The sequence below is a fragment of the Fringilla coelebs genome (genome assembly GCF_963513975.1).
Source record: "Fringilla coelebs genome assembly, chromosome: 10".
Lineage (NCBI taxonomy): Eukaryota > Metazoa > Chordata > Aves > Passeriformes > Fringillidae > Fringilla > Fringilla coelebs.
In genome coordinates, this window is record NC_140036.1 from 6,328,905 (window position 1) to 6,355,252 (window position 26,348).

At 40.6% G+C, this 26,348-nt stretch overlaps 1 protein-coding gene across 2 annotated transcripts in view; it reads right to left on the reverse strand.

Annotated features, from left to right (window-relative positions):
* The window catches only part of STAG1 (STAG1 cohesin complex component), a 152,712-nt gene that overhangs the window by 115,104 nt on the left and 11,260 nt on the right, over positions 1-26,348 (reverse strand). For both annotated transcript variants that reach the window (XM_084212629.1, XM_084212628.1), the window contains one exon: positions 6-140. In XM_084212629.1, coding sequence (XP_084068755.1) covers positions 6-34 — 29 coding nt within the window. In that variant the 5' untranslated portion in view covers positions 35-140. The remainder of the gene's footprint in view (positions 1-5; positions 141-26,348) is intronic.

The following is a 26,348-nucleotide window of genomic DNA, read 5'->3' on the forward strand; positions in this document are numbered from 1 at the left end:
CTCACTGTAGTACTGGCAAATCTGAAGTAATCATTTTTGCAGCACTCCTGGAAGTAAGAGCTACATAGAACTTCTTCTCAAAGTTATTATAAGACAACTACTTGGAAATCTCTTTCATAAAAAGAATGTCAAAGTCCAGTCTGTAAGAGAGAGAAAAAAATTTTTAGATGTGACTCCAAAATAGTAATACATTAAATAAAACATGCTGTCAACAAAAAAGGTCAATTTTAAAGTAGCATCACTATTAAACCACAAGAACTTTAGAATGGATGACCCCAGAATAGCTTAATCATCTTCTTGCATTCAGTTTTACATTTCTGTTTAGGTAACTAAAAATAAAATAAATAAAAATTAAATAATAAATGTTCTGCATTACCTTCCATACTTCTTTATCACACATATGTGTGTTTAAATGGCACTACACCTATTCAGACTCTCTGGCTCACTGCTTTGTGTGACTAAATTTCACAAAATAGTCAGAAGCTGTGCAAGCGTCTAAGTGCAGCAGGAGGTATTTTAACTTAATGAAACTGAAGTTGTAAATTTAAATAATAAAGTAGACTGCATCTGTGGTGTCACTACACCCACTAGTAACATTTCTCTACCCAAAAGACTAACCAAGGAGTTGACTAATGGCAGCAGATGTGACTTTACCATTAAATAATGGCACAATGTGACAGATTCAATAATCCTCACTGTAATAAAACACAGAACTGCCATCCTAGTCTTCTAGAAAAAGCAAGTTCTGGAGAAACAAAGTAGATTTGTTTCAGTCTCCCCTTTTACAGGTCCTGGGCTAATATGAAGAGCTGCATGGAGCACTGCAGTTCAGCAATGGCAAGGAATACCAAGGACTCAACTGTGTGTTTTTAAAACACAGGATATGTTCAAACTCTTTTATTTAAATATTAATTTCCTCTCAATGAACATTTTTTTCCTGTGCACTACCAGCTTTGCACAAGGCAGGAGGAAAATCCAGCCAGGAAGAGGTAACATAAACTGCACCAAACAAACTTCCATCCTACTACACATACATCAGTGTTTATTTACCAACTGAGAGAATGAACAGACTTTTTTCATATTACAGTTCCAATTAGACTCAGTTGCATACCACTAGTTCCTCCAGTACTTACTACTTTGTGTTACCAACTGTTTTACTTACAGTGCCTTATCACAAAATTTACATTTTTTATACCATATAATTAGCAAGCCATTGAAATTTACATTTTTTATACCATATAATTAGCAAGCCATTTTGTTACCAAACATACATTAACAAATAAAAAGTTTGTTAGGAGCTAAAACCACCACTCCAGCACTAAAGGTTTAAAGGGGTCAATACACCAGGCTGGTGTACAAGCTCTCCAGTTCCACTATGAGACAGAAGTTAATCTGAGTTCTCCTTGAACAAAAATGTCATATATGCTATTTGTGCTATTTCCATAAGCATTTCTTCATTAAAGACATTGCTCATTACTGTGTTTCAAAGGATGTGATTGCTCCTAACAGGGCAATGACATATCCAGTCCACAACATAAAGCAAACCACTTCAGATACTGGTAAGAATTTATCATAAAGAAACACAGCATCAGATCAAATGAAGTTCTGAGTTTACTTCCTATATGAAAAAATAAAGGCAACGTTCAGATCTCTGAAATGGAGAAGTTCACTAAAAGTGGAACAAGACCGAAGAAAAAAGTTTTTTTTTTGTACTCACACAAGCAGTCACACACACACTTATGCTAGCTGGATGTCAAAGGAAACCTATCCATCTTAGACCTTCAGATTATCTAATTCTAGTAGGATTCATGGCAATCTTACTTTCCAGAAAAGCTTTCTAAAGAGATTCAAGGAAATTTATGTGTACTCCAGGTGAGGTATCTTCCACAGACCTGTAAGGCATCCTGCACAACTACTATGTGGGATTTCTTTTTTAAATTTTCCTTTTCAACATAATCACCCTTCCCAACTGCTGGCTGTGCATGCTCAGATGTAATCAGCAGCATTCAGCTGCTCTAGGGAAGTGCTCTCACACACAAGGAAAAGGATCCTTGCTCAGAAATAGCTTATTTGAAAAGCAAAGTCCTGACTTAGAAGTATGAAGTGAAGGGTGTAAAGAGCCAGAAGCAGAAGAGAGGATCAAGGCAACTGGACTTACAGTGCTAGGGGCAGAAAACCTGACACCAGGGAACTGCAAGGGCCTGTGCTGCTTTCTCCTTGTCCTTATGCTAAACAGGAAACTGCAAAACAGGGCTGGAAGAAGCCACCCCTCTGTGGTAAAGTTCAGACTGGACCATCAGAAGACAACAAAGTTACCCCTCTACACTCTTGCATTAATACAGCCACTGTGTGACAAAATACAAGAACTGTTTGACAAGTGTGGAAAATTCATTGATCCTTGTAGACTAGACAAGTATGAACCTTTGTGTTTTTCCAGTTTTCATAAAAGAAATACCTGTTTCTGAAAGATGAAGTTCTCATAAACAAGAAAATCAAACTCCCCTCTTTCTCACCTTCTACCTGAGAATAAAGTCATTAATAAAAAACATGCTGAAAGCTTGAGACACATAACTATTTTGTCACCTGTCCTGGAGAACAGGGGGAGGAATACCTCATACTTCAGTATTTTGAGTTAAACTATAATAAACAATACAGTCCTTTAACATGCAGTTAACTGCTTATTTTAGTTTAGAAAAGAAAAGTCTGATGTTTTCATTCAATTCCAATTATAATGACCTCTGTACCTTTGCAGCTTTTTGAACCTGCTCCTCTATAGTTTAAGATGACAAATTTATGCTGGTCCAGGTAAAATTACCTATAGAGGAACATAAAGCAGGCAGTAAAAGACACCATTTAGTTCAAACATACAATGGGAAACAAGTAAATGCTTCCCTTTTTGACCTGTTTTCCAAGCATGCACAATAATCAGGGCAGACATGACGACCATTATATAAAACTGCTTTTATAAAAAACATTTTCTAGTAGATTGTTTGGCTTATTATAGTGTTTCTTCAATAACAATCTCATAATGAGCTCAGTTTTAAAAAGACTCTAGGATTTTACAACAATGAATCCAATACATGCATTCCATCAATATTTCCTGTGGTTTTTACTAACACACAAAGCTACCCACATTTTTTGCAGTCCTTAGGTTGTTTGCCTCTCCAGTGCTGAAGTAATCCACCCATTTTAACCAAAAACCAACCAAATTAAAAGACTGACAACATCCTGACGGAGTCCTTCCAAGCAACTCTCTGATAGCAACAACACCAAATCAAGGTAAATTAACTTTATTGTAGACTAGGTACCTACATCTTATAAAGCTGAACCAAAACTTAAATAACAAAGTAAATCAACTACTTAATCTAGCAGTTACTACATTATTATTTCCATTGCCTAGAAGACACCCAAAACAAAAGACAGCAGGCATTATGTTGACTTCTAATACAAAATCATTTCCTTGTTGACCAAATCACCTTATCCTTTCCAACTGCAAAATACATTCAAACAACAGCTCACACAAATGAAGCAATATCTTCTACAATTAACTGGTCATGCCTACACCCCCTTCCTTCATTTCCCATTTCCAATGACCCTGCTCTCTGCCTCGGTGCTACCTGTTGGAGTACATGATGGTGAGTGATGCTCCTGCACAGTACCAGAAAACAAGACATGGAAAACAATCGTTTTTCCTGGTTTAGAGACAAGATTTGTCCCCTCAATATTCTTGCCTAAAACCTTCATCTGACTGCTAGGAAAAGGCATCAGCATAAACAACAATCCTGCACTCTACATTCAGGCAGAGCTTTCATCAACCAAGTGAGAGAAGAGAGGATGAGATGCAGGCAGATCAATTCTAGCCTTCACTGCTTTATCCGATGTCTTGGGCACACCACAGAAACCCCTCCTGCCCAGCAACCCATCTGCAATGTGAAAATAGTATCTAGAAACTGAAAACATGAATTCTAAATCCAATGTGAAAATAGTATCTAGAAACTGAAAACATGAATTCTAAATCCTGCAGAAATAGAAAAATAATCATCAGGAACTAACCTTGTAACAAATTTACCAAACGCCGTGATGCGTTCTGCATCACTCAGGAATTTTTGTTTGCTCTGGATTCTATAAGCATAAGCTTTATTTCGGCTAAAGGTTTGGAACTTGAAACATATTAATTCACGTTGATCCTACAGGCACATGACCAAGAGCCAAATTAGATCACCACTCCCAGCTCTGATTCTGAAAGCACATAGCATCATTTAAGGCCAAACAAAGCATAATGCTCATTCAGCCCATCTTTAAAATAATTTCATTGAAGTTCTGTGCACAATATATATTGCACTCTTATCACGTTCTAATAAGTACTTGAACCAATATTGAAAGCCCAAGTGACAGAAAAATTATCACTTAGCACTAGGTGAGTTCCTCACTATTTATGGTGCACAGCAAGCACTCCATGTGGTCTGCAGCATTCCTAATCCAGTCAAACCATGACAGAAGGAAATATCAGCATCAACAAGGCTAGCACAGCATGGCCATGCTTCATTTCCTACACCCATCAAAATCACCCTGGATATATTATTAGTAGTACCACACATGCCTCTCCAGTGTGCCTCTCCTGTTCTTGTTAGCCATTCCAGTATAACCTGCAGTTCCCTACCTGCAGAGACAGGCCAGTGTCAAAACCAAAACCCTGGGAGAGCTGTTGGACACACCAGATGCTTGTGCTGCCATTCAGAGGGACCTGGGCAGAGTGGAGCACTGGACACACACGGATCATGTGAAGTTCAATAAAATGTACAGCCAAGAACCACACAGTGAAGACCTGTCCACAAAAGTGGAGTATTTAGCGATGTTAATTATCATTGACTTAAGTTTCTTTCCTTCCATTCCTTACAGGTATCACCAGACATTTTACCCATACCTGTGGGATCAAAAACTACCTTGTGGCAACCATAAGCTGTCCATTTAAATTGCCTTCAATTGCAGTTGTCTCCTCAGTTGCACCAACATGCAGAACTGACTCTACAGGCAAAACAGCTGTTGCTGCTTCCTCTCACCAAATGCTTTCAGCCTAGACAGGTCCTGCCCAGTCAGCCAGAAAATTCATCTGAAGTGTCACATCATAGCACATGAAATTATTCTGTGCTGCTCGACATTCCAAATGCAAGACCTCACACTGAAAGGCTGCACAAATCCCTTCTTCCAGAGCTGGGAATAAAATCCTTACGTGACAAAAACATCCGAGCCATGCTACCACATTTCTATACTTAGTTCTCTGTCTCTAAAAATGTGTGAGCTGCCAAAACCAATCAGTTTTTCTGTATCTTCTGCTACCACTTCCAGAAGGTAGCAGCTAATTCCCGTACTGTGCAGGTCTGTGTTAAGGCACCGACACCAAGATCACACAGGAAAGCTGGCTGATACAATCTTTTAACCATGGCTACAGTAGCATAATTAATTTAAATGTCACACATCACTCAGACAATGGTCTGATCTCCAGTGTTTAATCTGATAGCTTTTCAATATATTTTCATATACTGCTTTCTTCTAATGCCTAGGATAGCTAATACTAAAAATACCAATCAATGCTTCATGAAAACGATTGCTGTAGATCTGACTCAAGAACAGAAATGTTATAATTTCAATTTTTCATTATAATTTTTTTAAATAAGCGTAAATTTGACACTTATGAAATATGAAAACAAGCTTGCTTTCCCTTTGTTATTCTTACAGACTCTTCAGACATAACTGCTCCTTCTTCTGTGGACACTCTGAGACACTTGACCTGATTTTCTGCAGCACTGAGCATTCATAACTGTTGCTGAGATCACCGGGGGCTACGGGCACTCCACCACTCATAGGGCAAGTAATTATGAGCTGATTGAAAAGACTAAAAGTTAAGGCACTAAGTTCTAATGTTAGTCCAATATCTGGATGATTAAGGCCTAAATTAACAACTTGCTCCTTCCCATCTGTCCATTAGGATAACATCAGACACCTACCAGCCTCATGCCTCCCTGCTCTGAACACAAAATACACAGAACAAAAAGGGCTCTACTAAGTTACTTCTACTCTCCTCAGGTTGTGAGAATGAATAGATGGACCCCTGAAGCCTCCTGTTTCTCTGCACTTGTATTTCCAAAACTTAGGAGTCTTGAGAAGATAAACTCAATTGCCTTTTTAAGATGACACGAGAGCATTGAGAATCATAAAAAAAGCCTATGTAACAAGTTTTAAGTTGAGAGAGATTTTGCTTACTGTAGAAACCATAGAGTCAAGTCATCCTCCAAACAAAAGCCTGAACAATCAATAAAAACTTGCAAAAGACTGAAAAATGAAAGGAACAGTATAAAGGGACAGTATAAGTGTGAGTTACAGAGACAAAGTTATCAAGGTAATTAAACTCTTCCTCCTAAAAGGACCACCCTGATCAGCTGATGCTTACTCAGCTCACTAAAATGACCAAAAGTTTCTCAAGGTTTGGCACAGTTGATGTCAGTGGGCCAAGCCAATGTCCCAGGAGGCTCTAACACACCTGTGCACAGGAAAGCAACAGGAAGGTACAACTGGACACAGACCAGACTATAGAGGATGACTTCTTTTCCCATATGTAAAAACTGCTGCAAAGGCAATTGAGAGGGACAGTAAAGAGTATTTCTCAGTGGCAACACACAAGCAATGGGTGTTCACTGCAGCAAGGACAACTCAGGTAGGACACATACAAACAGGCAAGGACCAGTGGAGCTCTCCAATAGTTTGCTCAATCAAATGTGAATTACCCACCACTGAATATTTTTGCTTTTCCCAAGTAAATGGATCAACAGGTGCAACAGGCAAAGTCTGTGGTGAAAGCTATTCTGAGGAGCTTGAAACAGCTGGGAAAAACCAGACATGGCTTTTGGGACACAACCTGCTTTAGGTCTGAAAACATGGCACAACCAGAGCTGTGCCTGCTGGAGGGAAAGGCTGGGGACTAGGCAAAATCTCCATATCCTTTCTTACCTACATCTCTTCTAATGTTTCTGGGACTTTCACATTCAATCAAACACGTGTCACAATAATTAAAACTAAATCCAGTGATTAAAATCACACTCAAGCACTGCAGTGAGTGCTGATTTCTAGAAAATAATCCACATTTAGAGGAAGGCAGGAATCCCTGGTAGAGTCAGACATGTAGAAGGCCACAGAGGCTGTAGATATTCGTCTCTGTGCAGCACAAAGCACAGCAGGCCGGGAGCTCACACTGTCTGCAGGCACACCAGAAGCACTGTTAATAGATTTTTATGCTACCTCAGAAAAGTGTTTACTCATCTGTAATTTTTCTCAGCAGTGGACATCTGGTGTTCTATTATTCATTGCATCTGGAATATTGCCAACAATAAAACCAATTTTTACAAAAAGGAAGCAAAGCCTGACATGAAGAATGCTGGAATAAAGGAAAAAACTCTCAGAATGGTTCACGTTTTTGTTCCCTTTGTCTTTTATTTTCTCCTCATATGGGGGACTCTGAGTAGAAAAGCCAAAAGGAACTGCAGAACATTTTTCCCAGATTATAAAAGAAAACAAGCATTTTGAATTCACATATGAATTAAAAACTCTGGCAAATGACTGATACTGGTACTTATTTGAACATATGGGGGAAGCACACAAGGGCTAGATGAAAATAAGGTCACTAAAATACTAACTTAACTGCCAAGAGAAAGGATATTTAATGGTTAATATAGAGACTTTTATATATCAAGTAGAAGAAAATGTAGGACCACTCTAACATGTAATATTCCACCAATTTCCTCATAGGCACCTGTAATACTCTCCTCAAAAGAACACAAACACATAATGGTTCTTCAAAGGAAGGAGGTGGTGCTGAGGACTTTGTTAAAACATTCCCACCTCAAAACTGGATCCCTCAGGAAGCCAACATCTCACACTGAGCTTTGGAGGAACAGCTCCACCAATTCCTTCATTGCCAGACCTGTCAAGATCCATGGCCTTGCAAAGATGTCCCAATCCAAGATGCTCAAACAGCAAAGATTTCTGGGCATTATGTCAGAGTGACTGAGGCACTGAAAGCCCCTCCTTGGTATTCACATCTACTCCAGAGATAAGCCTTCCAAAGTTTTAGGCTAAGAGTCTTTCAATGCTATCAGTTCAGGAACTGGAAGATCCTGGTGCACCACTTTTCCCAAGTCCAGGGAACTCAGCAATGCTCCAATGACAAAACCCTGTGGATTCCTGTACTACTGCCTAACAACAGGTTGGAGGCTCAGCCTAACCCTCAGCCTGATGCAGCTAATTGGTATCTGTTCCACTAGAGCTCCTTATTCACTCAAATATCATCTTTCTGCACACATGAGGGCATGTGGATATTTTAAAATTAAGTACTTCATGTTTCAAGCTGCTCAGAAGTGATGCTGCATTTAAAGAAGGGATTAGTAAATATCCAACAAGCATTTTATAAGGAGCATAATGCTATCTCTCTGCAGTGAGGCAGTCTAAATACCCTTGCTGTTAGTAGCCATTTTTACTAGAATTAAGTGGACAGGGGTTCCACTGATGCTTTTCATTTAAGCAGGAATAAATTTCAACAGGAAATATAGGAAAGCTGCTTTTCTTCCATTGTTAATTATTTTTAGCCCAAGTAACTCTGTAAATGTTCTCCTCTACCAGGAATTCTCCTCTACCAGGAAGTTCCCCAAAACTAAAGGGTTGTGCAGGTTGTTAATCCAAGGAGACCAGATGGGAAAAAAACCCATCAGAACACATTAGAGTATTCCCTTCTTCACCACTCAGTGAGCTGGTTACAAGAGAAACTACACTTCATCTATAAACTACACAATTTAAATCATCACTCTATCAAAGCATCATGTACACAAACTCACTAGGTCAGATCATCAGTTTCCCATTGACCACATTTTGCCTTAAGAACTTAAAAGAACAATAAGTCCAGAATCCACACACTGCTAAATAGCCCAAATCCATCCTAACCTGGCATTGCCCCAGTCTAAAGGCAGTGGACAAGACCTATAAACAGGCTGAAATCCTCATGGACTTGTTTCAACAAAGATTTTAAAGGTACAACCAAGCCTGCTCTTCAGAAACACACAGGTGACATGTACTTTTCCTCTGAAAACTCACACACTTTCAAAGCCATGCCACGTGTGACACCAAGCACCTTTATCAGACTGTTCCCAAAGCCTACACTGAGACTGGTTTCCTGTCCACCAGGCCAACACCTCCTGTCACGAAGCCAACAGAGTGAAACTCAAACAAGCCATAAAATGGAGGCAGTGCCCCAAGAGCCTGGGCGTGTGCTGGGAGTGCTCAGCACTGCACTGAGGCAAGAGAACCTTCCCAAAGACTGCCTCACACAAAAACCTACCAGCACTGCTGAACAAACCTCACCAATGGTACGTCCTCCATTCGTACACACGGCACAGCTTTTGACCTGCAGCAGCAGTTCAGTCAAATCCTTCACTGCAAAAGCACACATTACAAAATTTCTTCTCATCCATCTTAAAACAACCTGACCACCACAGCAAAGTTGTGAGGAAAAGCACATTTTCTCAATGGACACACACAACTATGCTGGAACAAGAAATAAAAAGCCTTGCAAGCATGTTTCCCAGGTGACCTCATACTGCAATCAAAATTCAAATCTAAATCCAGAGGCTAACACGATTCCCCAAAGCCCAATGGCTTCCCCAACACAACACAGGTGAACAGCAAAAGGATAAGCAGCAAACAAGGAAATGATTTGCTAGAAGAACACTTCCCAGAACAAAACCATTCCACTCCTAAGTTCTCACCCCCCATCTGAAACACTTAGGGAGGTGCACAGCTGCAAAATAAAGATTCCCATTCATTTAAAATAATTGACTCAAAAGGGAAAGTGGCTTTATCCCACATTAGTTTCCTCCATCCCTATCACTCATCTCTCTGCCCTACCTCCCCACACCTCAGCAGAGCTCACAGCAATGAATTGCTTTCTACCTGTACTTAGCTTCAGGATTGTGGCATTATTTCAGTCTAAAGCAGTGTGATCCAGAAGCTTGCCTACTTTTTCACACCAATATCAATCGACCTAAAAATACATATCTGTACCTACAAGCCTTTTGTGACTGAGACATGAGGGGAAAAAAAAGATTTATTTTAGCTCAGTGAATAATCCTGAAAAAAAGCTTTTATCATTCAGAAATTAATTTTGGTTAGTCAAAAACCCTAGAAAGACTAGCTAGAGGGGGCAGAACTGCTTGCTCTTTGCTATTTAAAAATGGAGGCATAGAGCATAAGGACACAGGTGAGCTGTGGATTTACTGCAGTGCAGCATCACCAAAATGGGCTTTGCTAACTGCACTGACCACACAACAGCTGATTTCCCACCATCTTCCTCACTGTTCTTTGAGTGTTTTCTCTCCTGACTCAATACAAATACTTTACTTTGAAGGCATGGTGACAACTCAAACGTCAAAGCTATCACTAATGTATTTGGATCCTCTAAATTGCAAACACTGATGATTTCTTTTATAACTGTATCTTGCATTGCTTACAGAAATACAGGAACACCTCTTTTTATTTCTGAAGAGTTATTTGACAAGCAGATGACAAAAAACTGGAATTAGTGTTACAGTGTCTCAGCAAGCATCATTCATTTTTGTGCTCCCAACTTTAAAGTCTAGCCAAAAATACTTTCTCCTGGTAAGACTGACAGCAGTCCTTCCCCCTAGACAAGGAAGAATTTTTTTATCTGGGAAATATTTACTAAAACAATTCATTGGACTAATGCAGCAGTTTACAGCCTAGCCAAATGAAATAGCTTAGCCAAAATGGACCACTTAAAAAGAGATACAAGATCTTGCCTCCCTTGGAAAGGCTGCCAGCAGATGAAGGCTGCTCCATGATGTTGGTAATGACACTATCCACAGCTCCAGTATGAACTGCCAGAGTGCTTTATTTTTCTAAAGATATCCAAACAGAGAGGGAACCCTGTGGTACTGGAAAACTGGAACATGGGCTCTGCCAGCAACCTAAACCCTCTACCCTCCCATAGGAAATAATTAAGGTACCAAACCTCTTCCCCACTTGAACCCCAGATAGCTAACCTTGACTGTGAATTGAGGAAAGAATCCAAAGATTAATCACCAGAAGAAATTCAGAGCAGCTGCAGTGAGCTACCTCACAGGTAGCAGGCTAACTGATGAAACCAACAGCCACAAACCAGCATCTCTGAGGAACCCAAGAATGGCAAAAATGTGGGATCCTGTGGCTATCCTGATAGAACCAAAACTTGTTTAGAAATGTGCAGGGGGCTTAGAGGCATCTGCCTGGTTTGTGTCTGTGCAAGGCCAAAGCTCCATTTAGGACAGAGTGGTGAAGTTAAGGTCAGTGCTCAGAGCACAGGCTTCAACATCTGGAACTTAAGAACTGCTACTCACAGAATTCTCTGCTGAGCTACAGTGATGGCCTCCAACAGTACCAGCCTCCTGCTTACACACACACAGCCTTACAAATCTCTTCCCTGGGAACAACAGACTAAGAAAAAAAAGATTAATAGGTGAGAAAAGAACCTCGTGCCTAGAAAAGAAGAGAATCATCTTCTACCATCAAATATGAGACAATGGAAATAGAAAAAGCACAATTCTCTCAGCACTGCTGGTAAGACTGGGTGAAACGTAACAGAAACTATGGAAAAGAGAAGCTGAGGCTCTCTAGTGAGGGGGGAAACTCCAGCAGCTGATCCACACAAGAGGATATTTCCCCCTGTAAGGCTCCTTGGCTTTTGTTTTTGTAGAGAAGAGAACAGACCACACAGCTTCAAATGTTGAAGAATTTGCAAATACTTTCTTCTGTACTTCAGAAAAACAGGCAGAGGACTTTCAGTATCTTACACAGCTACATAAAATGAAAATACATCCAGTAACTGATATTTGAAACTGTCAGGCTGTAAGAGCAAGAGTGAGAATATTCTGAAGCATTTCCTTAAACAGATTCTCAATTCCCATGAGATTCTCAAGAGCAAATGCTAGCTAAAAAATTGTAACCCCAGGAGTTAACAAAGAGAACACTTCCTCTAGGAACAATCCTTACAGAAAATACAAGGAAGACACAAGTTTTCATTTCTCTTGTACCTGGTCCTACCTCCATTTCCCTACAAATTATTCAAATAAATGTAAACATTAGTCTATAAGCATTGCCTTCACCCTTGAGGCAAAGTTAGAGCAAGCTTTTCCAGAGCACAGTATACACAAGTATATTTAATACAGCAGTCAGCTATCATTTGAATACTTTATAAATACCAAGAAAGTTTTTTTATCCAGGGGTTATACCAACACTTAGCACTTCCACAAATCAAGTTCTCAAAACACAGAGAATAGGACTACATATCAAAGAATAATAATCATTTAAAAAAAATCCCAAACCAACATGGAACAGATATTTTCTTTTCCAATAGGGTTTTGGGATGAGGTTTCATACAATGGTTGAACCAATCTGATTGGTTGCTGTTCTTTAAAATGCAGCCCCTGCTTTTTCCTCCTGCTCCGGACCACACGTTCCTACTCCTTTTTTTTTTCAGCAGCTCAGATACTCCCAGCAAACCAGTGAATGGAGACACAGGGAACACTGGAAAAGAAGAGAAGGGAGGAAGCAGATCCAGTCCTCCTGCCCTCCTTGCTCCCATCCAGGCAGCACAACAATTCTACCACATTGATTCAGTTGAACATGCAGCACAGCTTCTTCATGGCTTTGCAGAGCAAAGGAGGCAACACATAACAAAGTCCACATTAAACACTCCACACTATATATAACCTGAGAAAAACCTTTTAGATTACAGTATCATAGTACACTTCCTACATGTTACTTTATTTTCATTTATCACCATCTCGAATGTGCTTCCATAAGTCATTCACTTTCTATTATCTTAAGGCAGTGTTAATTCAACACTCAAAATAATGGCCTAGCTATGGGTTGATCACTCTAAAAGAGATATATGAATGCTCTCTAACCAGAGCAGTAAAAATTAAAAAGTAAAGAAAAACCCAGGAGACACTATTAGAGAACTATTTCAGAGAAAAACACAAATGCAAAGAATTTGGGATAAAGTCCTCTGCACAGCACTTTTAGAGAAGTTTCAGAGCAAAACAAAAAGCAGAGTCAGTAGGAAGTGACATCTGAATGAATGTCTGGGAATGCCAGTCACTACTATCCCCTGCCCTGAACATCAGGCACCATGGCTCCTCCCTCCTCTGCCTGTACTGACACTTGGCTTTCTGCCCATTTGCACAATCCAGGAAATCATCTAGCAATTTTCAAAACTGTTTTCCAGTTGTTTGTATTTGGATCAGCTCCCTGAACTCATTCATCCCTTGTTTGCACAGGAACAGGGCTAGGGAAGAGATGGGAACAACCAGGAGAGAACAGGACCAGGAGATCTGCACTGGCCTCAACTGCTACAGAAATGCATTGTACCTTGCTGAAAGATCTCAGAAAAAGAGGGAACCCCCCCCAGTTTCTCAAAATTCCAGTGTATTCTACAAATGTACTTCAAAAATAGGTGCTAAAGCTCAATAAATACAACACACTGCTTTTGGATCAATGAGTATGGATTCCTTTCCTAACCAACCTCTAAAGATGCCAAAGAAAAAGCAGAGTCAGATTAAGGCCATTTGGAGGCTTTCTAATAATCTTTGCATAAATAGAAAGCATCTAATTATAGCAGATGATAGCCAGTTTCTTGCCAATACGTGTGATATCCTAAGTAAGCATTTTCTCCACAAAATTCTCTTTACACTGTTTTGAGGGGAGAGGACAGGGAAGGGGGAAGGGCTACCTTCTTTCTGACTCCCATTTCTCATTTTTCTACCAGTATTAGTCTGCATTAACAGCCAAATCATACACACACACTCACACAACACTGCCAGTGACCTACTAGAAAGTTGCTATAGCAACGACTGCTTTCAGAAATACACGTTGTGCATTTTAAGTGCCATCATAGTGTAACTCATCTGTCAATTAATAACCACGGCTCACAGGAACACACCACATACTCCAAAAAAAAATTAACAAATAAACACAGAGGCTTTATATCCACAAAAGGAAGCACTGGGAAACCCCATGTGGGCTTAGACTCACTGCCAATGGAAAAAAACAAACAATGACACATATTTAGCACTAAGATGTAACTCTCACATTCCTGTTTTTAAGTGCACTCAATTCATGAAGTATGAAAAAACTTCAGTCTTAAAGGGAGAAATCACCTGTAAATATCATTAAATGTCTAATTTAAGCAAGTCCAACTTAGTTGTAAAATCATCTATAGGAACATACAGAAAACATAATTTAATTTAGGTTTCTGTTACATGTTTTGAGTGAAATCTCTAATAAGAAGCAATGGATTTGAAAACATATTGAGTAAACAAAAAACTGAGTATCTACTTTCAGCCTCAGCAGACTTCATGAAATCCTGTGGCCAGGTTATTTCTAAACAGCCATCAGACTAAACCTGTGACGTTGTCCCTTTCTCTGAATGCAGGTGTCCAGCAGTTTTTGGTGATAAGTGTTACATACAAAGCATAAACACAGAAAAGAACTGAACATCTAAAATGTCAATTAGTTATTCACAGAGAGAAAACCTCAAGAAAATTCAACTAGCACAACTGAAAACTCAATGCCTCAGTACTACCCACAGCAGCTCATTTCTTGTTTCCTCTCCCAGCCCTGCCTTACACCGGCAGGTGATTTTCAGTCAAGTGCATGCCCTAAGCTCCAGTTCTTCTCCTGTCTCAGCTATGGCAGATGTGCTGTCCATGGACTGTCACTGACCAGTGGAAGGTCAGTGCACTGCTAATTGCAGAATATTCTCTGTACAGAACACAAAGGCTGATGCCTGAGCTTTGCAGAGACCATGGATCACCAAGGGCTGTCTGCATCAATGACATGGTGAAAAACCCTGCAGAGCTTCTGAGCTCCAATGTGACCTTGAAAAGCGTTTCAATTTCCTTTCTCACATCCTCTAAATCCAGTCCAAATCATTCTTTCACATGACAAGGATAAAAATCACTTTCCTGTAATGTTTTTTTTGTTTGAGATGAACATCAAGCTCTCGCAGCACCCAGCCTTTGACAATATACTCGTGTTGATGCCAGCTGAAATCCTCCTGGGTATCAGAAAACAGAGTAAGAGGCCATGCTGGTTTCAGCTGGGGGAGAGTTCATTTCCTTCCCAGGTGCTGTGTTTGGGTCTGTGCTGAACACAGGTTGATCATGGTGACACCTTCCTGTCCTTGCTGAGCTCACAGAGCCAGGGCCTCTCCTGCCCCTCCTGTGGCAATGCCAGGGAGGGGCTGAGGGTGCCTGCGAGGGGACACAGGTGACCTAACCCAACCCAAGGAACATTCCAGACCTCATGACATCATGAATGGTATATAAAGTGGAGGGAAGAGAGAGGAAGGGGGGACATTTGGAGTGATTGCCTTTGTCTTCCCAAGTCACTGTTACCTGTGTTGGGTCCTGCTCCCCTGGAGGTGTGGAACACCTGCCTGCCTGTGGGAGAGCTGAATGAATTCCTTGGTTTCCTTTGCTTGGATGTGCAGCTTTTGCTTTCCCTGTTAAACTGGCCCTCTCTCAACCCATGAGCTGTCCAGCTTTTACCCTTCCATTTCTCTCTCCAATCCTGCTGGTAGGGGAAGAAGCAAGTGTGACTGCAAGGGCCTGGTGGCTGGAAGGGACAGAAATCCTGCCCAAAGCTCTGCATGACCTCACTCAGGGAGCTCCACCAAGAACCCTGGCCTGGTTATGTGTGTGCAGCAATTCCTGTAGGGACTTTCCACTCATCCTGGACTTCACAGGGAGGATTTTCTAAAAACTGAATCACAACTAATCCTTTTAGCTTGGATAACAAAGACCATCTTTGAAAGTCTGATTCTTATACATCCATACAATATACTGTAGGTGAGCTGTGAGATACCCAGCTCCCCAAGGCAGCAAGGCCAGAGTCAGGGTACAGAGGCAATTCTATCTCACTGCATCCCACTGACAGCTCACAGGAGCAAAGCAGGCAGAGGCACAACCAACCAGTATTTCATTTCTAGTTATGGTTAATGTAATGGTCTGAAAAGTCTCTGAACAGCAAAAAAAAACACCTGCCTTAAAAATCTCCTTTCTCACATCAAGATGGAAGAACTTTTTTCCTCTTACTTGTGGACGGGTGGCAGCAGTCATGAGGCAGAGGGCTAGTTAAAAACCATTGTAAATACAACAATGCTCAATCTTTCCACTGAGATCCCAACAGACATAGCTCTCCAGGTTTTATAACAGGAAATTTAAATTGTAATTACCTTTTTTTTTAAATCCAGAATTTGGCTGATCACAGTTTCATGAATCACACCTTTAAATAATTTAGAACAGCAAGATATTCTCATCTTCAAAGTTATTAAAAAGTGGTGCCATTTTCTGGATAACTTTTTTAAACACACCTACAATAATAAAAATACCACATGGGGCAGAAGAAAGGCCTTTAAAGACCTGTACTTCTACTGAGGCCCAAAGACCAGTCACAAGACAAATGCACGTGTGTAGCCATACCCCCCAGAACATTCCCGAAATCCCTATCTTCCCAACTGCTTGTATTTACACACATTAGATTCTGCATCAGAATTATCTTTTTAGGTGATACTTTTCATTCCCTAATATTTATAAGTATAGGTGAGTCCCCTCTTATTCAAAAATGTAGTTATATCCCACCCTGCCAAACCCTTCTGACAATAAACAATGCAGGTCAGCTTTCACTACCACCTACATTCAGTACTACAGCTGCTCTCATGGCTTTCCAAATCCACCTCTCCCCTCTGGACCTTTCCCTTTATTCAGGACAAAATTCCTGCTTGCATTGACATCCACCCCTGGATGGAGGCACCAGGTGAAGTTCACAGAGCAGAGGCTCCTCAGCAGTCAGAATGCCCTGGCCATCCCCACTTCTCCAGCCACACAGCCAGGCCATGCTGGAACCAGCTTCCCAGCTTCTCCTTTGCATTTTCAGGAGGCTGGTTCCTCCCACAGACCCAGTGTGAGAACCCTGATCATGCAGATTGAGACCCCAGCAGTTTCCTCTCCTCCTCTTTCCATGGCTGTGGCTCAGGGACTGCAGATTCAGCCAGAGCTGGGACACCTCCCTGTCAGGGACCAATAACTGCTAAAATAAATAAATACTAAATAAACTACTAAATAACTACTACTCTAATGGGGGCTCAGATACTTCCTATATTTTTCTTGGACTTCCTCTTCTAAGAAACATTTCCATTTGAAAAATAAAACATTCACAATTTTAGAATACAGCCCTCTGAAACATTAAGTGCTGCAGACTATGCTGGCAAGAGCACAAAGTGTGGCAAACAAGGGCAGAAGGATGGAGGGAAGGTGGATGTGCCTTCCAGCAGCAGCCTACAGTAAGTTCTGAGCTCACTGTTTAACTGTGTTCTTACCTACCTCCCAGAACACCCCCCCACAAATAATGTGCTGATTATCAGACCTTTAGGTCCACCATTTCTGGGGATCTTTTGATCCCAAAGATGAACCTTTAACATTTTATTCTGTAGACTGCTGCTGTCTCACTGTTAAGAGGAGATACAGCCTTGGCCTTCACATAAACAAGAGTTTTTACAAAATCCCACTCTCCCTTTCTGCATAATTTGCCATTGTGATTAAACTGCAACACTTATAATTGAAAATTCATGTGGTCCTTAGGCTTCCACTTTTTCTTCAGATGGAAGTCAAAAGGCCACATTAATGCCAGCTTTGCTATCAGGATCACAAGAACATAATTTCTTACTAAATTAATACATTAGCACTAACATGAAAAATTGATGGTTTAAGTGACTCCTACATGGCTTTTTTTACAATAATCTGTTCATCATTAAGATAATTCCCACATTTTAATTCTTGAAAGACACTTCTAATAAGGCTGTAGGACTCACCAGGCTTTCCTTCTATTTAAAGGTTGGGTCTCCTTTCTGGTTTTAAACTGTCAATGGTTATATTTATTAGCTAACTAGAAATAATTTCCCATTTGCCATCAGCACTGCATAAAGCTCAGTTTGCACTGAAGAGTCAGATTTGAAGGTGTCAGATTTAACCTGAAACCTCAAATGAGCTGAATTTTTCCAGTTAATGAATCATTGCTCCCAACTAGCTGTCAAATTTCAAAAGTAATTAACACAAACTGCTTCTTAAATTAGAAGTAAAGTACTAAACCATAACAATTTATACAATATGCATCAAGTATAATAAAACCACGTTCCCTCTTATGACCAAGGTGCATTCCCATCCTGCTGCCTGAGGGTAAGAGGCTGAGTGCACCGAGCCCTCTGCCCCCACCACCAGAGGAACAAGGAGTGTAAAAGCAGCAGTGGAACCTCCTCCTGACCCAGAGAACAAAAACAGTGATTGGAGCACAGACTCCTCTCTGTCAATGCAGTAAATGGATTGTGTGGCTTTGGAAGAGTCAGGCACAATCCTACTTGAAAAATAATGAATTTGCAAGAACACATCAGGAGCCATCAAATGAGATCCTAAATGTGATCAGCTGCTTTGTGGGGATTTCTGAGAAGGCACAACACACATTTTTCTGTCTCTCCTGATGCCTTTCCTGGGAATGTAATTAATTGCTCCAGTTTAAACTGTGATGAAGATTTTTTTTCCAGAACCAGAACATGATTTCTGTTTTCAGGAACCACAGAATCAGAAATCTTTGCTGCCATGCTAACACACTGATAAAAGCTCTCTTTGTAGAGTTTGGCCAACTGAGACTGCTGCACACTTACTCTTCCCTTGTTTGTCTTTTCCAGCAGTTCCACAAGCTGTGGAAACAATGAAGCTTGGTTCTCCATAGATTACTGTTCTGTAACTCTGTTTGGATTCTCTAACATCTAACAACAACTGAAATCCTGTTCTTGCTTTTATTTAGAAGAGTGTGTAGAAGAGGGGTGGGAAAGAGTTGTTAAGAAAGTAACTTTGGCCAGTTATCTACCTTCAAAACTGCAGGAATTTGTTATTTGGAGACCTCCCATCCACTCCAAATTTAACTGAAATTAGTGGCTGTGCTCTGAAGAGACATGCAGCAACTGAATCCTTCTAATGCATTTAAATACCATGTTAGGTCAAACCATAAAAAATATGAAATCCTATTCAAAAGACCAAAAATTAGCAACATTAAAGTAGCCCAAGCTTCTTTCCCTTGTCCCATCCTCTGTCCCACTGTCCTGGCAGTGCCAGGAGCAACTCAAACACTTGCAAAGCCACACTGCCTTAGAAAACCAAAGTGAAAACTACAAATCAGCAAAAAGGTGACATCACACTGCCCATATAGATATAAATCACCAAGAACAAGAAAAGCCAAGACATTCTCCAGAAAACAGCTGTTAAAATTCTTGGGTTTCTATCCAAGTAGCATGTATTTGCCAAGAATCTTTAAGCTTCTTTTCTACCTTAGAAGCATTTGGAATAAACACAGATAATTAAATGTGTACTGCAGAACTGTTTTAAAGAATTGATTTCTCTGTTTCCAAACTAATACATGTTAAAAGGTTTGTTTCAAAAATCTCCCAGAATTCAGCAGTTAAAAAACTCTTAATCCCAGAAGTTTAGTAGCACAGGATTTAATGCTCAGCATTTTGCCCTTCTGAGTTGCTGGTTTTTTACTTGTTTCTTTTTTAGTGGGGGAAAGAAAGGCTCAAGAATTAGGGAAAGGAGGCAATACAAGCCAAAAAATAAAACCCTTAGACTGATATGTGGCTTCTAAGAAACCATACCAGAATCTCAGAGAAGAGGAAGCTGTTAATGATTTCTCTGATAATATGAAAAGCAGTAGTAGGAACAGGCAAGATGAATGAATGCAGAGGGTTTAGTGAATTATGATAAGGGCTGAGGATGAGAGGCAGCTTCCTGGTCCAGGTCGAGTTGATTTTATCTGCTGAATGAACTAACAGCATCATCACTTCCAGAGAATAATTTGAACACATTAATCCTGACATCCTCCCTAAATCTGAGTTGAACCTGAGAAATTATGAAGTACTGTATTGATCAGGGTCCTGCTAGGAGAAGGGCTGAAGAGCACATAATTGCAGTGCTCAAAAGGAGGGCTCTCAGAGCCCTGCCACTATTTCACGGAGAATTCAGTCCTGTGGTCAAGGTAATATCCACCCACCTGAACAGCTAGATGTAACAAGAACAAACACTTTCTGATTTGAGGAAAAGCCAAGCAAATATTTTTCAGAAATACTTCTGAAGGAAAATGCAGTGAGTGCAAAACTTAGAGAGAAAAGAGCAAATGAAAACGTTTCCAGAATTATTTGTTCGGTGAACATGCAAGGTAGTAATTCTATTTTGGGTTTCAAAAAGAGTGACTGGGCATGCTCAAACTCCATTTAGGGGAGGCATAGAACCTAGAACAGCTAGAATTCAACACAAATCCTCCTGTATTCCTAGAGAAAGGCAGTGATGTTCATTAGGAGTCAATGATGCTGGGGCTAATCAAAGATTATTCACCAAACACAGGTATCAATGAACAAAGATTACTCATCAAAAAACATAGTTTAAAAGTGAGCTCTGCATGTCTCCCTGTCCCAAAGGATTTAGCCTGAACCTTCAAACCTGCCACGGCCCAAACTATGAATGGCAAAACCATGTGCTCAAGAATCACCACCAAAATTTTAGCAGAAAGGGGCACATCTTGGTAATCCTGATTATTCCCAGTGGAAAGCAGTTAAAAGCAAGTTGGTGGCAAACTGAAAGGCCCCATTCTGTTTACTTGATCTTACCCAGTCTATCTGAGCAATGTACATAACCCAGCTCAGCGTCACTGATGCACCATTACCTGTCTGGAAGGGAGAGGGTGGATGGCTCAAGAACACAGGTAATGCCAACCTCTTGGAAAAGTGCCACTCCTGGTGACAACTCAATGTTCAGATAATCCATTATGCCTCTGTTGAGCTTCTGAAGAAATTGGTGAGACTTTGTATCTTCTTGCCAAATAGCTTTCTCCCTTTTCCCAGGAGCTTCTTGGCTACTGTTTGAGCTTACCCAAAGGCCTGCAGGTGGATAAGGAGTTTGTCTGGATTTTCTCTGACTGCTCCAGCATCAAAAGGGTCATCCAGAGCCAGCTGAAAGCAGAGCTTTCCTTCTTTTCTTCAGGGAGCTGCTGCTCTCCTAGCAGTAGTAGCCCAGCAAGGTCAGATTGAGAACAGGGTGCCAAAAATATTTCACCAGCTAAAAAATGAGGAAGCTGCTTGATTAGGCATAAAAGTATAGCTTTTATTTCAACTGTGATCTCAGAAGCCCTAAAATAGAAAAATGCCAGAAAATACAAAGTAGACAAAAAATTCTCAACTTAGTTCTCTAATCCCCTATCAACTGAAGTATAAAATTAGATAAACATGCAAAGGACTATGTTCTCCAATTTTAGTAAGGACACGGGAATATCTCAAATTATACTGTGTATGAGAAGAGAATAGTCTAGGTTCATGTTTCTTAGTTATTCAACTAAATCCAGTAAGAGACAATAAGAATTTAAAAGCAGATTTTTCTTTCTACACTTTCCCTTGTGAGGTGCATGAGGATTTTTCTTTGCTCAACTTTAATTTTATATATTAAAATAGCATCCTTAATTACTGCTTAGAGCTTTTATGAACCTTCAATGTCCAAATTTTATTGCAGCCATTTTAATACCCATAATTAGCTCGTTCAGATTTTTAATGCTAAATACTATAAATTACTGGGTATTCTAACACTTCCGTTTTCTAGTACTACGACAGATTTTTAATATTACAGATATGACAGCTTCTCCCATTTAAAGTGGTTGAGCTCACCTCCCTACTGCATTACCCAGCTCATGTTCAATACACTCCAAATTGCCAGTGGCTCTTTTCATCATTAATTACATTTTTCACATCCAACACTAATCGATTTCCAGCCCATGACCAACAGAAGAGAGCAATCCCACCTCTCATTCTTTACCTCAGCCTGGCCTGTTCTGCTGTCTCTGTCACACTTAGCTCTCTAAATAATGGGTTTCAAGCAGGATACAGGGTTTTAATGTGCATTTGTAACACCTAGAGCAAAACACGTTCTCAGTCTGTCCCAGGCCCCAGCCACTTGGGAAGGAGCACATCCCTGCAGGATTGCTACCTGGCCTTCCCACACCTGGCTCCAAGAGGAAACACAAGTGGAATGAGAGCTCCAAAAGCCCTGCAACTCTAGTGTGATTCACACTACGGATTTTTACATTTCTTTATCAAAAATGCTCTGGTCTTAATACTGCCAAGGAGAGAAAAGGGAACCGACTACCTATTTAAAGTAATGCTTCTAGGTTTATTCCTGTTTTGCAGGAACATGGGGAATTACTTGTGCATTTGCTATGGAAAGCACCTGTCTTACCTGCAGGCTGAAACCTGGACTTCACTGTGCACTTACAGCACATATTATACTAAAATATATCTGCTGAAAATCACACATCCTTCCTAAGTACAGAAAGTCCTGAATATAGAACTCCCAGAGAATTCACAGGTAATTCCCAATCAGTATGTGGAGCAAAAACTCCACCCTTCAATGTGTTTGAGGTTTTCATGCATGTGGGTTTTTCTTCTTATAGTCTTCAAATGAAATAAACAAGTGAAGTCAAACCCTGTCCACAAGTTCTTACAAGAAGATGTGACCTTGCAGACAGAACATGAGCAGATGTGAGATAACCCAGAGCCTGAACACTGGGCAGGTTAACAGAATGCAAAATAAGATTTTTGTTTCAGCAAAATTTCCCACACTGAAGTTAAAAACATCTCTCCAGAATTCCTGGGGCAATGCTGAGAAAATTTTGTCTTTAAAGCTATAAAAAGTTTCATGAGCTCCTTACCAATGGGCACAAAAGCCTCTTCCACAAGTTTTCAATTATTCCTCAGAGGAGGGAGCATTGATACATGAACACAGCAAGCAGGGATGGAACAGCTAATGTTTCTGTAACAGGAGTGTCCATGTGCTCTTTGCAGACAGAAGAGATTTCTCTGACACGAAAATGCAATTTGGCAGCCACGTTTGAAAAAAGGTTGTCATTTAGAGTAGCTGCTGGCCTTACTGAAACACCAGAAGAATGATCTGTGAGAACGGGTTATGAGATTAATTGCCAAAGGAAGAAGAAAGAAAACATAGTGAGATTTCAGTTCACTAGAAAAAGGGTACCCAGAACACATTTCAAAGTATCATTTTTAACAGGAGAGGTTTTACAATTCTTTTTATTATTTAAAAATTAACATTTTAAAGGGTATTTATTATTGATTGTTCTCTACTGTACAATTTAATTTCTAATCTGCTTGCAAACTCCCAGACTGATGAAGACTTGGATAAAATTAAGCCCCATTACAGGGAATGGAAGAGAAAACAATCAGCACAGTAGTTAAATACTGACTTGCAAACATAAGACAGTTTCCTTAAATCAACAACTGACATTACGAGAGCAAGGTAAGATTGAAATGAACCCTTGAAGTCTGTCACCTGTTTTCTGAGCAGAACCCCAAGTTACAGGGGAAAATTAACCTTGAACATCTAAAAGCTCCTAAGCAAAGATGATTTTAGGGACAAACCACTGTCAGTAGCTAAAGAGATTCCTGCTTCTGACACCCAACCATGCAGTTCTTGGCTGTAAGAAGCAAGAAATTCTGCCTTGAGTTGTTATACCTCATATTTAGTTGTTTAGCTTCCCCCTCCCACTGGCTGTTGTTTTTGTCTGTTTTAGTGGGGTTTTTTAAAATTTCTTACTTTAATTTCAGATAAGAAAGAGTTACAAGGTTGTGATAAAACAGCAAAACTTTTTCTTGTTTTAACACTAAACTGTTGAGTCTGTTAACCAAGAACTTCAATACAGCCACTGGGAAGAGGAGGGGCATGAAAAGAGTTTTGGAGCTTGATCAAGGAAAGGATTCTTAAAAATATTGCAGTCTACAGAAAACAGAGCAGAAGAGAAACTGGTAGAATTGTGCACTACAGGGATGAAAGCAGAGGGAAAAACATCCTAAGACTGAATGGATTTTGATTTCAACATGTAAAGCTCAAGCTCCTCATACACACACAGTGCCAAACTCTCAAGGGATCCGAAATCAGTGACTTTTTTTCCCTTGGATTTTTGAGGTCTATTAGAAGGGAAAGTAAGAGACTGATGTCAAGCCTCTTCCTAGTCTATTAAAAGGGTGATATATTGGTAAGAGAAGTGATGTAATCATGAAGATGAGCTTCCCTGGGAGGTACCCTGGGAGAATAAAGCACTGATGGCCTGCATCCCAGCTGCAAGGATAGGGAAGAAAGCCATATTCCCAAAGAACCAGCCAGGTTCTCGGGCACTCACTCATTTCCTGCTGCTCCACCCAGTAAGGTGCCCAACTCCAGCACAAAGCCTGCTCCATCAGGCTGGGAGCCACACAAGCACAGGACCAGAACATCCCCTGCTCCTCCACCACCCCAGCAGCCCAGGTCCCATCCAGTGTGTGACACACATGGCACCCCCAGTTTGTCCCAGACCTGCATGGGGCACTGGTCCCCTCCCCGGGGCACAGCCAGGAACAACCTCCAGCCAGGCACTGGACCTTGTGCTCCAGCAGGAGCCAAACTGCCCCTGGAGGAAGCAGCGACAATGGTGGAGGGGACAGAGGCTCATCAGTCAAAAGCAACTTGGGGGTGACAGGAGGGCAGCAAAGGTGATAGCCTGTCACTAAAAAAAGAGGTGGGAAGGCACTAAGTGACGATAAAAAAAAGCACTAAAAACCAAAAAGTTAGGTATGTTTATCAAGACAAAGTGAACAAAACTCAGTAAAGCCTAAAAAGTACAACCTTGTTCAATTTATTTACTTATAAATTAATCACTTTTGAATTTTCATCCCACCTCTACCAGTATAGCCCCATGACAAATCAGATTGTAAAACACAGCAAAAGGCAGTTTCAAAATAAGCAAACAAGGAGTGAAATCCAGGTTTCAAATAATAATGCACTTAAAACAGTAGAGCACCAAAGCAGATCTCTCCAAAGCTATTCCCTGAAAATTATAAACTGACAGGAAACAAATGCTGTCATATGAGGAATCCAGGATACAAACAGACAATAAATAAATGTTGCTAATGATGTCATAACTAGAAGACTGGTTTCACAGCTCAAAACATCTCTGCTTGGTACAAAAACATACCTACAGTTTGGAAGAAACAAAAGCTGCAAATGCTGTCCATGCTGGAAGACAGCTGTTTCATGGGAAAATTTTAGGGCAAGTCTGTGAAACACACAAATTACATTCACATTAAATGCATCCCTTTTAAACTTTTTTAGCATATTTTCATTTTCTTTCCCAGTTTTTCCTCTTACAGCTGCTATTATACTTTTACCACAAAAAAAAAAAACACCAAGTTTTCTTTCTGTATTGCCAAAGTCGTCATGAAGCCTTGCACCATTTTATAATAACAAAAAAGCAGCATTTGAAATCAAAGGACGTGGAGAAACCAATGTTCCATGTATGCTTCCAGCAGCTCGATGCTGAACAAACAAGGCACCTCTTTCTTCAGTGCTCTTCATGAATATTGAAGGCTGCAGCTAATGAAATGACAGCACAGACAGCAGCATCAGCCAGAGCATCAGCCAGAGCTCCTCCCGCCCCTCCCCAGGAGCAAGGGGAGAGCCTGGGCTCCTCTCTGCTGCCATCTCAGCCAAGGATTGACCCTGTGTTTGTGCTGCAGCCCCTGCTAACCACACAGGGGAAGCTGGCCCTGGCACAGGCCAATACCCATTTGTTTCACCAGTGACAAACCCATCCCTCCCTTTGTGACAAGGGTGACCATGGCAGAAATCCAGAGTGACTCCAGACACCCAAGCACAGGCTAAGGCAGATTCTCAGCCTCTGGGATGGCCTGCAAAGCCCTCTATATATAACAAGTGAAAAGACAAGGGAAGAGCAAGGGACTCTTGTGAAGAGCTCATCACAATAAATAAATAAACAAACAAAGAACAATCCACCTCTCACCACTAAATCATCAGAGTGCCCAGTTTGGGGGCCCAGACTTTGAGATATGAACTGACAGGAGAGAGTCTACAAAGCAGTAAGCTGGGTCAGAGGACAAGAAAACCAGAGGTAGAAGGAAACACTGAGCAACTAAAAGACACGGGTTGTGTTAGAGCTCAAGGAGAAAAAGAAAAAATGACAGCTCATGGATATTGAGGTAGACCAGAAATAGCTCACTATGATGAAATAAAACCCAAAAGTTAACTGCAAAATGTGTCAGTTAAACACTGGAAAGAAAGCAGTCAGTAAGAATATACAGCACTGGAATAAATTGC